Source organism: Schistosoma mansoni, chromosome W (genome assembly GCF_000237925.1).
Source record: "Schistosoma mansoni strain Puerto Rico chromosome W, complete genome".
Lineage (NCBI taxonomy): Eukaryota > Metazoa > Platyhelminthes > Trematoda > Strigeidida > Schistosomatidae > Schistosoma > Schistosoma mansoni.
In genome coordinates, this window is record NC_031502.1 from 555,124 (window position 1) to 570,075 (window position 14,952).

General features: G+C 36.2%; 1 protein-coding gene and 1 non-coding gene across 2 annotated transcripts in view; one reads left to right on the forward strand and one right to left on the reverse strand.

Annotated features, from left to right (window-relative positions):
• Smp_133880 (putative alpha-2-macroglobulin) overlaps positions 1 to 9,150 on the forward strand; it is a gene marked incomplete at both ends in the record, with an annotated part of 67,849 nt that extends 58,699 nt beyond the window's left edge. The window contains 3 exons of the mRNA XM_018799860.1: positions 189 to 428; positions 6,105 to 6,272; positions 9,001 to 9,150. Coding sequence (XP_018653731.1) covers positions 189 to 428; positions 6,105 to 6,272; positions 9,001 to 9,150 — 558 coding nt within the window. The remainder of the gene's footprint in view (positions 1 to 188; positions 429 to 6,104; positions 6,273 to 9,000) is intronic.
• Positions 1,072 to 1,138, reverse strand: Smp_tRNA_01293_Gln_TTG.1.1. The gene has a single exon. It is a non-coding gene (tRNA).
• Positions 9,151 to 14,952: the final 5,802 nt, after the last annotated feature.

Genomic DNA, 14,952 nt, shown 5'->3' on the forward strand with positions numbered 1-14,952 from the left:
TCCGACCTCCAGTGCTTCCAGGTTTTCCCTGGTGGTCTAGCTTCAATTGACTCACGCTTTCAACCATGAAAATACTAAATCTCCACAAACGACCCCTTCTGAATTTTACTTATTACAAATAATAACAGTAATTAAAAATATCCAATTTATTTCAAACATATTCTATCTCGTCTTTTTTTGTACAACAGTTTCCACCAGATAATGTATGGGGTGATATTACAATGAAATTAGAAGGTACCGGACGTGTTCTATTACAATTAGATGCAGAAGTGAATGTAGAATATAAAGAAATGCAAAAAATGCCTAAGAATCCATTAGATACAGAACAAGTTTATAGAAGTTTTGAAATTGAATGTACACCTGGTTTTTTAAGTCGTAATAATTCTATTATGATTATGACTGCATGTGGAAGATGGGTTGGAACTACGGTAAATTTGAAATAAACTTCATATTCTTTTCGTCTATATTAATTGGGTTTTGTTTTTTTTTTGTTTTTTAACTTACTTACTTACGCCTGTTACCCCTCGTGGAGGAACATAGGCCGCCCACCAGTAATTGAAGTGGAGATGCTCGCTAAGGAACTCTCCGGGCGGCACGCTTCAACATCTGGGCTACCTGTTCCTGACATCTAGATATTTCAACAAGTTATCTGCTTTCTGTTTGTTTTAACATATTATTATGTCTATTAATCACATAACCTATTCAGGGATGTCTATGAGAAATATACGATCTTTCAGTGTACAAGTTACAAAAAACCCCAATCAGAGACATCATGGTTGCTCGCAATATGCATAGAAAAGAATGAACATTATTTGAGTGTCGATTCTTCAACTAGTAACATCTGACTGGCGGCTACTGAATAAATAAAACGAAACCTGTTGAAACATTTTGTGCTGAAAATTCTATATTGTGCCAAAAATATAATACTGAATAATGTCATTAATAATAATACAAAGAATAATAGTAATATAAGCAAAGATGGATAGTGGCTAACAGTGGAATCCAGTTTGACGTGCGTTTCGTCCTATTTGCGACTCGTTAGCTGGATGTATCTGCATTTCAGAGTTGATGTTCACTCTGGGACTCGAACCCAGTACCTTTCGCTTCAAACGCCATCGCGTTATCCACTCAGCTACTGAGTCCTGATAGCCACTTGCTTGTGCAATGGGGTGAAGTTTGAATTCACTTAGTATTGTTTATTTATAATGCTTGTGAGTTAAGGCTATATGGAGGCAATACGCACAGTATGCACATATGCCAAAAAGAGACTGACGAGTTGCAGTCCTAAATATCAATGGGAAGATTCAAACAAACAATACTAAGTGAATAATAGTAATAATTACAGGATTCATGCTAATATATAGACTTAATTAATTTGATACAGAAATGAACATTACATTTAAAGGACAGAGATATGAGGTTAAATTGTTGGGAATGATATGGTTCGTAAATTGTTTAGAAATAACATTTATCATAAGCATTAAAGCAATATTCGGCAGGATTTGGGAACCATTAGTTCTTAGTAGGAGGAGGACTAGGATATTCTATTGATGTATAATTAGTATCAGTCAGTCACTCACAACGTAGTACTTCGTACGTACGTACATCATTTCGAGTTGCCATACCACATTAGCACAGAGATACAGTTGTCGATTCAAATCCCATAGTGATAGAATTAGTAGGAGTATAAGCATTATATGGAAGATTAGGTTTTGAAGATGTTATTCAAGGAGTATAATCCAGTGAAATAAATTTGAAAAGAGAAAAAAGATAGAGACATGAAGAACTCGGAAGATTAGAATTTGGCAGAACACAAAGAGTGGATGCACCTTCGCCATTGCAAACCATTTGGAGCCATGTCATTCAAGGTCTCTAACCATCGGTTGCTCTCATCTCGCGAATCCCAACCAGGTAGTCTACACCTACCAACATGGCTCAGTCCACTTGTCAGTGACTTCATGGATTTATGCCATGTTTTGGTCTGGCCGCCCCTAGCTTTCTTCCAACCTACTCCTACACTATAAAGCATTGCACGTCGGGGCAGTCGGTGGTTGGGCATACGTAACACATGTCCCAGCCATCTCAAATGATGAAGTATATCGAGAATCATTTCTACTGGTATTACAAATAAATTGTAGTCATCTATAACTAGAGAAAAAATATATAAACAGAGAGTGTGTAATAACAACATCAAAAGTTACTGTAATAGTTTAAATAAGTGTCAAGTTCTTTTACGACTTGCTGATTTAGATAGGTATTATGTAAATCACTCAAATTAACTTGTGACAGTGTGAATGTTAAAATATCCAAAGGAAAGTAAAGTGGTTAAGTATGCTCAGTAATAATAATGAATACACATTTAATGTTCTTATAATTCCAATAACGAAACGAGATGCATTCAGAGGTGTAATTACTTCTAAGACTTTCAAAGTGAATATCGATGAAGTGATTTTATTTCCCCAACAGATTGCAGCAAATTATTCCAGGAACTCAGAAGTGTACTCACAAAATGATTCATTTAGACAGAAGATTTCGAATGAGACAGTTTCACAATTGATGGAGTTACAAGTGTTTTAATTGCCTCTATTTATTGGTTTGCATCAGAGGATGTAAAAGATATTTTGCTTATTATTTTGAAGAAGATTAAATTTAGTTTAGACCTACGCTTCTATAAAAGGTCCAGTCCATGTTTAGTTCATCTGTATTTCTAGTTTAAGGTGAAATAATCCCCAAGAATACCTGATGTAAATTGTCGCTCGGCGGATTCCGATATCAGTTTGTTCTTTATGCAAACAGTGATCAGAATGCAAATGTAACATACAAAGAGTGGATGGACACATATTTTTCACATCAAAATACCTGAATCATTTTCATAGAGGTGACGAAGTATACAGCGTAAAAGGTGTTGAGACTTGGAAGTTTGTTTTAAGACGTGTTCTGAGAAGGACAAATTATGTGAATGCCTGAGTCCTAAATCCACCATTTTATGAATTCTTGATAACACCTTATCATTTATGCTGAAATCTATGTTGAGAAAAAAACTACTGTTAGATCGGCTTACAATAAACTCCAGAGAGGCTCATAAAGAGCCCAACCAATCAGCGATTAGTTAGAAGCTATGCTACTAAAATGCTACTAAAATAACAAGGTCCTGATTGGCTGTTACATACTGCTACTATGGAATCTCAAGGTCTTTTAATTACTATAAAACCCCTATTTTTCTGTACATAATTGAACCTTGTAGTAAAGTGCTTCTCTGATACTCGTGTCCTCTCTCTGGTCTTTCAAGTCGCTGAGTAGTGCTAGCCTGGGGTTATCCGAATAGCTAGGATCCGAATAAAACGTTCAACTTACGAGTCATAACAATTGGCGACGGGGATTTCGGTAAAGAAAAAAAGTACAAGAATTGGGACGTGATTTTGGCAAAAAAATACAGCAGTCGGTAACGTATTTTGGAATTAAATAAGCTGTAATAATTGCCGGCGGTTTTTGGAGTTATTATTAGCAGTAAAAAATGACGATTTCTCTGGAACAGTTGCAGATAATATTAGAGCACCAGCATCAGCAGATGTTAAGCTTCCAGCAGAAACTATTTGAAACATTTTTGGACAAATTTTTCACTAAACAAAACGTCTCAGGAAATAAAGAATTTATTTATAATGCAGATAATGGTGCGGAAATGGCCGTCTCAGAAGAACGCAAAGTTGAGGGTTCAATTCCCTTTATATCTGACGGAAAATGCAAAATTGGTAAGTTGGCCGGTTCAGAGCAAGACAATATCTTGCTAAATGCACATGAAACTGTGACAGTATCAGATGTCAAAGAAAAACAAGGTTCCGTAGACAAAGCCCTGAGCCCAGAGTCTAATGAAGCACCACTCAATCCGCCGATTTCTGAAGACAAACTTCAGTCAGAATTAAACTACGGGTTACATGATATCGGCCAAGAAAGCTGGAATGGTGCACATGATTTTGATGAAAATTCTTATGAAGATGAGGAAACTAAGTCGGTTGAATCAAATGCTGATCAAAAACCTAAGGCAATTTCATTAGATGATGATTCCCCTAGCTATCAAATATCCTCCAGTGAAAATCTTAATGAATTTGATGGAGATGTTTCAGAAAAGCCAAATTCCGATGACCTAAAATCAAATATCGTTCATCATCATCTATTCATTTCTAGTAGATTCTGCGTTCAATACGAGAAATGTGTCATACTTATTGTATTTTGGAGATATGATGATCCAACATTATTTCGTGGGGGAGGAAATGTTGGAGAATTTCAACCTACAGATAATTTTTTTAAAATCAGAAGTTAATCTTCGAATCTTCAAAAAAAGGGGAGGTGTTAGATCGGCTTACAATAAACTCCAGAGAGGCTCATAAAGAGCCCAACCAATCAGCTATTAGTTAGAAGCTATGCTACTAAAATGCTACTAAAATAACAAGGTCCTGATTGGCTGTTACATACTGCTACTATGGAATCTCAAGGTCTTTTAATTACTATAAAACCCCTATTTTTCTGTACATAATTGAACCTTGTAGTAAAGTGCTTCTCTGATACTCGTGTCTTCTCTCTGGTCTTTCAAGTCGCTGAGTAGTGCTAGCCTGGGGTTATCCGAATAGCTAGGATCCGAATAAAACGTTCAACTTACGAGTCATAACAACTACTCAAGCAATGCTATGCAAATTTAGCAGTGCCAAGTTTCAAACTCCATTTTGAACAAAACTAGGTGATCTTATTGAGCCACATACTGACACAGTTTCCCATATGGTTCAGCTCAGGAAAGCAAAACGAATAAACCATTTAAATGTCATCTACACAAAAAACAGGCATTACCAACTGGATTTTATTGTTTGTTCATGCTTTAAATTGCAAAGGACCTAGGATACTAACTTGTATTATCCCACTTGTGACCTGAATGAGTGATGGTAAGGAGGAGTTTATTTTAACTATTTCGTGTTGGTGAATGAGAAAAACATCAAGACAAGTAACCAAGGGTGATTATACCTTAAATTAATGCGAGTTCATTCCAAAAAAACGGGACTTCAATTTACGGTTCAGTTGGCTAGTTTTGCTAGAATTAAAGAGAATTTATCTCTGCTTGAATATATAAAACAGTGATCAAGATCTTAAAAAGCAGGAGTATAAAGATTTGATTAAACTAATCCTCGTCAAATACTTGCTCTTGCTCTTTTCAAATAGGATAAAGGAAATATTATGCATAAAACTTCAAGATGTACATAGCCTTTAACATTATGTAATCTGAATGTACCTGACTCATTCCTTTATGTAGTCAAGTATAATTTGAACACACTAACTTTATTTTTTATTAGTCTAAGACTGAAATCAGAAGTGGTTTTGTGGAGATTTCAGTATTTTCGTAGTTGAAATCATGAGTCAACTGAAGCTAAACCACCATGGAAAACCTAGAAGCACTGTACGGCCGTTTCGTCCTATTATGGGACTCCTCGACAGTGCGCAGCCACGATCCCGCCTCGCGAGATCTGACAGATTTCAAGACACATGTCTTAGAGTTCTAGTGAGAAGCAGTAACCAGTGGAGTTCAAACTACGTCTGTTGTGAGATAGGAACTCACTGAAGACAGTTGGTGAACGGTCGCTCAGCTTCGTGGATTGGTTGAGGTTAGACATTAACACTGTTAGATGCCGGCTCAGTGGTCTATCGTTTAAGTGCTCTGCCGCGAGACTGGTAGGTCCTGGGTTCGAATCTCGCTCGCGAGGCGGGATCGTGGATGCGCACTGCTGAGGAGTCCCACTATAGGACGAAACGGCCGTCCAATGCTTCCAGGTTTTCCATGGTGGTCATACTTCAATTGACTCATGCTTTCAGCTAAGACTGAAAAATAAAAATTCATTCAGTATCAAAAGTAAAGAATGATAAAGCTGACTCTAAACAAGTTTTTAAACGTTGTCTGCTATTTCCATATACAACGCTTGTAAGTAACTAAACACCAATTCTCTGGAATTTTTATATTATCTTAAAATGATCCTATGTAGTTGAATAAAATTTTTTAATCGCCAAATAGATTCAAAATTAATTTCTTTTAAAAGTTTATTCTTCTTCTTAATTTCTATCTAAAGGGTATTGAACCATTACCTCAAAGTGGAATGGCTGTATTTGAAATTGGACTACCTACTGGTTTCATAGTTTTAAATGATGATCTAAGACGATATGTGAATAGTCTTATGGTTCCAAATCTACGATATGCACGTGCCAATTCTAGATATGTACATTTCTTTTTTGATACAGTAAGTAGTGAATTAATAAATTAGACATTCATTAAAACTTTTCGGTGAGATTATAATTTATGGACGACGACCTTTGAGCGATGCCTTTAGGATGTCTACCTACCTACTGGGGATAAATGAGGGTTATAAAGTAGTGTGAAGAATACGGACTATGAATTTCAGTTGATGGTTAGGGTAAGGAATTAGACTTATGATTTTCATCACGAACTGACATCAACTATAATGCCAAAACTCTACTCAGTCAAATGGGTGATTTGATATGTTATCTTAGATCAGATTGTTTGTGGAGATTTTTAGTAATTTTTATACATAGTTGAAATCATGAGTCAATTGAAGCTGGACCACCATGGAAAACCTGGAAGCACTGGACGACCGTTGTGGGAGATATTTCCTGGAATTCTAGTGAGAAGTAGTGACCAGTGGAGTTCAACCAGGTCTGTTGGGAGATATCAACTCACTGAAGATATTGATGGATGGTTACTTAACTTCGTGGATTGGTTGAATTGTGGCATTGACATCGTTGGATACCGGCTAAGTGGTCCTAGGGGTTAAGTGCTCTTGCGCGAGACTGGTAGGTCCTGGGTTCGAATCTTGCTCACGAGGCGGGATCGTGGATGCGCACTGCTGAGGAGTCCCACAATAGGACAAAACGGCCGTCCAGTGCTTCCAGGTTTTCCATGGTGGTTTAACTTCAATTGACTCATGATTTCAACTATATATAAACATTAAATCAGATTGGTTAGTCCATAAATTATAGTTTTCCCAAATTTTCTTATTCAATAGAATCTTTAGTAATGGAAGTTTTAAATTAATTTTGATTCTTGAATACTTGTCGTTGAAATTAGATGATACAAATACCTTTTTTCCCGCCTAACTAACTGTTCCAAAGAATATGTATATGGCAAGCTTGAAAATGATTATTCATTTCTAGATTCATGTTGCCAGTACCTTTTCATGACATTTATTTTAATGGTTAGTAAGAACTTGATACATTTAGAAAAACATATAACTTTGTGCATGATGTTATATGTTATGTGTTACCCAAGCCCGGGTAAAGGAGGATGGTTGGACATGGGGTTAGCGACCCCGTCCCGTAGAAAACCAACTCGCTAAAAAAAACGCTAACCAGAAAAAAATGTGTCTGATTATCAGTAATATTATTTGATAAACCAGTTATTTTATTCATTTCTTTATTGTTGTTTGTTCGAATATTCTCCATTAATGTTTAGGACTGTAATTGACTAGTCTCTTATTGGGATATGTGTATTCTGTACGGATTACCTCGATATTGCCTTAAGTCACAAGCATTCTAAACAGAGATGGACGGTGGCTAGTAGTGGAATCCAGAACATGCATTTCTTCCTATTTAGAACACTTTAACTGGATGTACCTGTATTCCAGAGTTGGTGTTTACATATGCCAGTAAAAGACTGATCAATTGCAATCCTAACCATCAATAGGAAGACTCAAACAAACAATAGAAAATGAATTTAAACTTCACCTCATTGTACAAGCTAGTGGCTATCTGGACTCAGTAACTACGTGGATGACACGATAGCATTTGAGGCGAACGGTACTGTGTTCGAGTCCCTGAGTGAACGTCAACTTTGGAATGCAGGCGCATCCAGCTGACGAGTCCCAAATGGGATGAAATGCGCATCCTGTATTCCACGGCTAGCCACCATCCATCTACTTCATTGTATAACTAGAACTGTTGTAGAATAATAAAATTTAAAAAGATTTTGACACGTAAGCTCTATAGTCTTCTAGTTGTTCATGAAGATAGCACACTAGTATGATCAAATCTCGTTATGTACAACTAGTTTTGGTATTAAAATGAATGGGATAAGTTGTTAGAGACCTGTTTCAATTTTTTGTGGCCCTCGAGTATCTGACTCCAATTGGATCGGACGGATTTATTTTTATTTATTTATTTATTTAATCACATACATATTGGTACAAAGGGCACCGGATACATATGCGCCACGCAAAATAATGAGAATAGGAAGAGAAAGTGGGGAGATGCGTATATATAGGGGAAGGAAAAAAAGAGAAGAGTAACGATGGGGGGAACTGAAATGTACAACCGGATCGAACGGATGATCACTATCAAATGATTGCTGTTGAAATATGTATCCCAGCTACCCTCGTATATAATTATCAACTTAAATCGCGTTGATGAATAATGGAATTAAATAAGTCAAATACGAGAATGTTTTTTGAATACATTTATTCCATGCAATTATTAGTCCAGACGGATGACCAAAGAAACGAAATGATGCGCGGTGGAGAAGGCATGTCAACCAACTCGATTCAACCAAGCGTAGATTGATACTTATAGTCAGACAAAATTAAGTTACAGACATGTGATGAGTAGGATAAGAAGTGTACGCACATACACTTACATAAAAACAGTTAAGTTTAATAAGCGAATAAATGACAGGGTAAAAATGTGACTCAAGAAGAGTGGATAAATTGGCCTCTCTGGAAGCTGGAATAAGCCATATGGGCTTGACATAGCAACCGACACTACAAATTCATTGATCTAAAACATGGTAAGTTTAAAACGAATCGTTAATTTTGGTTACTTGTCTTGCAAATTACTATGGTAGCATAGAGATACCCTAGATACTGTATGAAATCTACGTTACGATTGTCTATCTGACTGGTTTCAGTAGATCAAAAATTTCACCATCTTTGTTTTTTCTGTTATTAACTTACATATCAGATTACACCGGATAAAACATGCATACAATTTACAGCTGAACGTTATTATCCAGTGGCAAATATAACACAACAACATAGATGCTCAGCTTATGAATATTATGAACCAGGTAAATGGGTAATATTTTTTTTGTTCTTGTCCAAAATTAAATAGAATCGAATACTGAACACTCGATTTTCTTACCTTGAGTTCAGTGTTTTATTAGAAAGCTTAGTTTATGGAGATCACTAATCAATCTAAGTTAGACAACCATTGAAAACCTTCTAGTAAGAGGCCATAATCAATGGAGCTCAGCTATTTTGTGTGTGAGAAGGGTACCCACCGAAAGTTATGGAAGATAGTTGCTCATTATCACGGATTGACTGAAGTTAGACTTGTACATAATTGGGTTCCCGGTGACAGGGTCGTGAATATACGTCCCTGGAGAGTCCCATGATAGGATGAAACAGCTCTCCAGTACTTCCAGGCATTCAATATTTGTCTAACTTGGATATGTGCTTCATCCCAATCAAACTCAAAAATCCCCACAAAATCCATACTGAAGAAGCTTATTATTGACAACTAGATTCAGAATAATATCTAGGTTATGGCCACAGTTGGTTTAAATAGGATTTATTATATAGTTGAAATCATGAGTCAATTCAAGCTAGACCACCATAGAAAACCTGGAAGAACTGGACAGCCGTTTCGTCCTACTGTGGGACTCCTCAGAAGTGCACATCCACGATGCCGCCTCACGAGATTCGAACTCAGGACCTACATTTCCATACAATTTTTCATTATATTGATAAAATGGATGTCATTCATTATCGGTTTTCATAGAATAAACCATAATCTCTTTTGCTTTAATCAACCTACCAAATTGTCGAAACATCATTTTGAAGATTCAATTAACCAACAGAAATTGATCACTATGATTTGATAAATCAAAAACAGAGAGTCGTCCACGAAATAGTACGAATTAGTGCGAATCAATTAAGATATCTTATTCATCAAGAGATTTAAAGGTTCTAGGTTCGATCCCGCGTTATCAGTGAACATTATTAAGTATCTATTATTTTATTTATTTATACACATAAATATTGGTACAAGGAAGCACCAAATACATATGCGCCACACAAATCTCATTTGATTTGTGTGAGGGCTGTGATACTGCCCAGGTGCCCAAACTGAAGCAGGTGGTTTTCTTAGAGGGTCACACCCGGAGCCTTTGACATAAAGGTCTGATCCACAAGGCAGTGGAGCATCGTGAGGAGATGCAGTCTCATGGTAGCCGGTGACCAACAATTGGTTCATACGCCATTCGTTCCCTCAGTATAATGGAGCCCATGTGCACCATTGGTTTGGAATCAGGGTTTTCCAACTCCCCTAGGTGGACTATCCGTGTCCACCAACCCGGTTAAAGCACCAGACATTCACTTTTCGTCCTCTGAATTTCGTAAACAACAGTAATATCACGAGAATGCAGTGAGTAAGACTTCCCTGGTAGAGGCTATGTACGCGTGGCCATGTGAGAGTATTTCGAGAGGGAGAGCGGCCTCCCCCCACTCTCGGCCATAGCAGGGCATTTGGGGACAATTAAGTATCTGTATTTGTTTAAACTGAAAATCCAAGAAACAAATAAACTCATCTGAGAAACCATTGAATACTGAACAATAGTACCTAGAACAACATCATTTAAGATCATTCAAACGAACTATGAAAAGCAGATAAATAATCAAAAGAAAACGTATAGAACAAGGTAAACAACATAACTGGAACAAAATGCCTCAACATTAACTTGATCACAGAATGAATATAATTCAATCTTATCACTGTCTACATTATTTTATAAGAGTTTAAACTAAATACTTATAGGTCAAGTCGGAATACAGTAGGAAAATGCATAGCTTAAGTATATTGTCAGTGACATACAATAATTTACATGTAGTAATTGAGATGATAGCTCTATAGAGAAATTAAGTTAATTGGTTCGTGGGCAAAGTACATTCAAATTATAGTGTTGAATTGAATTTATCAACCGATCAATGTTAGATCACCATTAAAAACGTAATATGGGACTCCCCGGTAGTGTGCATTCGCTGTCTCGCACACAGGAATCGAACCTAGGACCTTCGGTCATGCTTAACCTCCAGACCACTGAACCGGGATCCAATCTTTGGGGTCCCAGCTCTTTGAATCGATTTACGCATGAGAGAACGTGAATGCGCACTTCCAAGGAGTTCCATACTGGTCGCAACTTCTCACTGGAACTCCGAGAATTTTACCTGAAGTATTATCCTTTTCTTTTTTGGTATCCATTTATTTGTACTTTATTTCCCCCCTTCTCTCTCTCTTTTTCTCTCAATATTTATAGGTCGTTATAATAATTCATTATATAATGTTGTTTCATTATATACAAATAATATTTGTAATGTATGTGGTAGTTTTGCTTGTCCATATTGTCCTGATTATAATTTATCAAAGAAACGTATTCAATCATCAATATCTATATTATGTTTAATATTTTTAATAAAATGGATAATACTACTATATATTGAATGTTTATAATTGAAAAGACATTTTCATAGACGTTCCATTTAACATTCTTGTGGAATAGTTCAAATCAATCAAAATAGTAGAATGATAATGATGGATCTATCAATGATCATGATCAACAAAATACTTGAATGTGTCGAAATGTATTGTATTGGAACTTTTATTTTCATATATTCAAAGTATAACCCATTCTATCTCTCCATGTTAGACAATGAGACGTTCCATTTTACATTGTCGTAGGATAGTTCAAACCAATCAAAATAGTAGAATTACAATGATGGATCTATTAATGATCATGATCAACAAAATACTATGTCCAAGTATATTGTATTGGAACTTAAATAATAAGAATATTCTTTTATTTTCATATATTCATAGTATAATCTATTCTATCTTTCCGTATTAAACAATTAGACATTACATTTTACATTCTAATGGGATAATTCAAACCAATCAAAATAGTAGAATTATAATAATGGATCTATCAATGATAAATGATGATGATCTCATGATCAGTAAAATACTTGAATGTATCCATGCGTATTGATTTTTTTTTTCTTTCTTAAACAAATAGTATCAATGCCAAGTTATTGAATCTAATTTGTAGAAACTATTTAGTAGTTTACTACTTACTATCCTTCTTCTTGTATAAAGCTTTTGTGTAAATGTATATATATGTATACATGTATACTTTCTCTTATTTATCCCTTTCATTTCACCTTTTCCCCCTAATTACCTACATATCAATATCCATTTCCTTTCAATTAATTAAGTAATGTGAAGATATTTTGTTCATGCATATATATGTGTGTATACATGTACTAAACTGTAATAGTTCCGTTCTTCTTTTGTTTTTGTTTTCTTTTTTCTTTCATTCAATTGCGAGTTTTTATATTCAGAATAGGATAGTTATTTCTTTTTTTGTATAGATGAGCAAATGTAAGGGGTGAAAAATATACATATTGATTAAAGTTTTTTTTTGGGCTGTAACTTGATCACCATTGAAAACTTGAGAGTATTGGACTTGAATTGTTACTTTCATTCTCTAGATCAATTTCTTCACTCGTTTTAATGTATATTTAGACTTAGTTTTCATCAATGATTTAGTAACAAATCTTGTAGATGTCATTTATGTAAGTGATGAGAAGTTTGAGTTGAGCGCACACTAAAACAGTTCTCGAAGTTCAATATTAATGTAGAGAACTGATTGCAGCAACAGCAACACGTCATATGAGACAAATCGATAGCTGTTAAAGGTGTGGTTATCACTTCCCGGTTGCCCACACCATGGAAGGGTTTTTCTGTAGGTACCTGAAAAGAAAATTGGATTAGAGGTGGTCTTAGTGACCTGAGAGCGTGACCGCAGTGCCAAACGGACAACTGCTTGAGGTCGGCTACACACGACCTTTTTGTGGGTAATTTTTGTGTTAGCTCCATACTTTTTGGGACCTTACCGCCGGAGACGGATATTCGTGGGATAAGGTGAGGTGTGCATTTTTAGGATCGACCTTCTCTAACCCCACTCCTCCTTGTGGGAAGGCAGCATCGCTGTTATGCTGGTTGTCTGAAGGAAACACCTTAGTGCCGTCACACTTCTGTACAGTCAGTAGTACAACTTCGCCCTCGGACCTTGTGTTTGCTGCTTTTAGTCTTACCGCTCTTCAACCGACCTGTCCGGCATGGTAGGACCTTGAAGAACAATTGTTCCAGCCAGTATAGCTCGATTGGTTCATCGCGATAGGCGAGCCCGATCACCACGTCTTGGTAGCAGCTACGGTCGGGACATTGATGGCGGTAAAGAGGAATTCAACTTGGAAAATGTAAGGAACAAGTCCTAGATTAAAGCGAAGCCCTGTGCGTTGATCTTCCGACACTCCATAATTAACAAAATAAAAGGAACGGTCGAGGGTATATGATCGCATTGAACAACAATAAATGGACGGTTGTGAAAAATTTTAACATGAAACTCCTTATCAAACTTCATCCCAGTGAAACAAGGAGAAATCTTCGCAATCACCTACATTAATTAGGTGGATGGACGATATGTTAGACACCACACTGAATGACATACAGCACAGTTGGCCGACGAATAATCTTAAAATTGAACATAGAGCTGAGGTCCGAACCTTCGTCGATCGAGTCTCTTGAACATATGAACAACCATTAACCATCCCGTTTTGCTCTCCCGGCTAGCGTGATAGTATATCTAAAATGGAGTTGGGTGGACAGATTATTAGTTTACAAAATTATTGGCAGTTGGGTTAAGCCTGTGGCACGAGATGCATCTTACCTGATTAAAGTCTGTATTATAATCGTAATTTGCAGTCAAATGCCAGTCGATGGTAATCGGAAGTGATCCGAAGGACAAGTGCATACCATCGACCAAGAAATGGAATGATTTTCTAAGACGTAGAGTTATATATATACATATATATTTGTGCATTTTATTCCGTAGCCCAATATACTTTCTCGTCCACTCTTGTGTTACCGTTCAAGTAGTCAAGTGGGGGAGTTAGCGTGTAGAGCGTCGTGCATCGAAATCAGATTTCGGACACCATCTGTCATAGTAATTCTACAACTCAGAGTAATAAATCTCCAGTTTGAATATTTATTTATACTTCCCATTTCCACTGATTTCATGTGTTCTATAATTACACTTTCTACATGTAATCCTCTTGTTAGAAAAAAAAAGAAAAATCACAGTCGATTATAATAAGATAATCTTAGATATAACATGATTCAGATAGGTAGACCACAAACACACAATGTTCAAGATTGTTTATTTAATACATATTTCATCATTTACCTAACTAGACATTAAGCATTACAGTCTAACAAAACAAAATTACAAAGTTATGTTACTTCTTTCGTTTTCCAGTACAGTTAAGATTGCGTTACATAATCAAATGAAAAAGGTATTTTAAAAAATGTGGGTTTTTATGTAAGTGTAAGAAGACATAAAACTAACCTTGTTGATAATTAACAACTAATATGTTTACATACATATATATATGAGCTTCCAATCACGACAGCCTCTAAATTATATGCGATATAAGAACGACTTGTCTTTTTGAAAAGAACATACCTCGAAAGTAAATGAAGAAAATGGATTAATTAAAAAAAACAGTTGAAACAAATTTTTTACAAAATATTTATATTATCAGAAGAGAGTTATGTGGAGATTTTAGTGATTTAATAGTTGACTTCATGAGTCAACAAAAGCTAGATCGCCATGGAAGACCTGAAATCAATGGACGGCCGTTTCGTAGTAGTATGGGACTTCTCAGCAGTGCGTATCCACGGACCCGCCTCACGGGAAGTTAGACATTAAAACCACTGGTTCATTGGTCTAATGCTAAGGGTTCGCCTACGAGACCAATAGGTCTTGGGTTCGAATCTCGTTAGCGGCATCGGGAT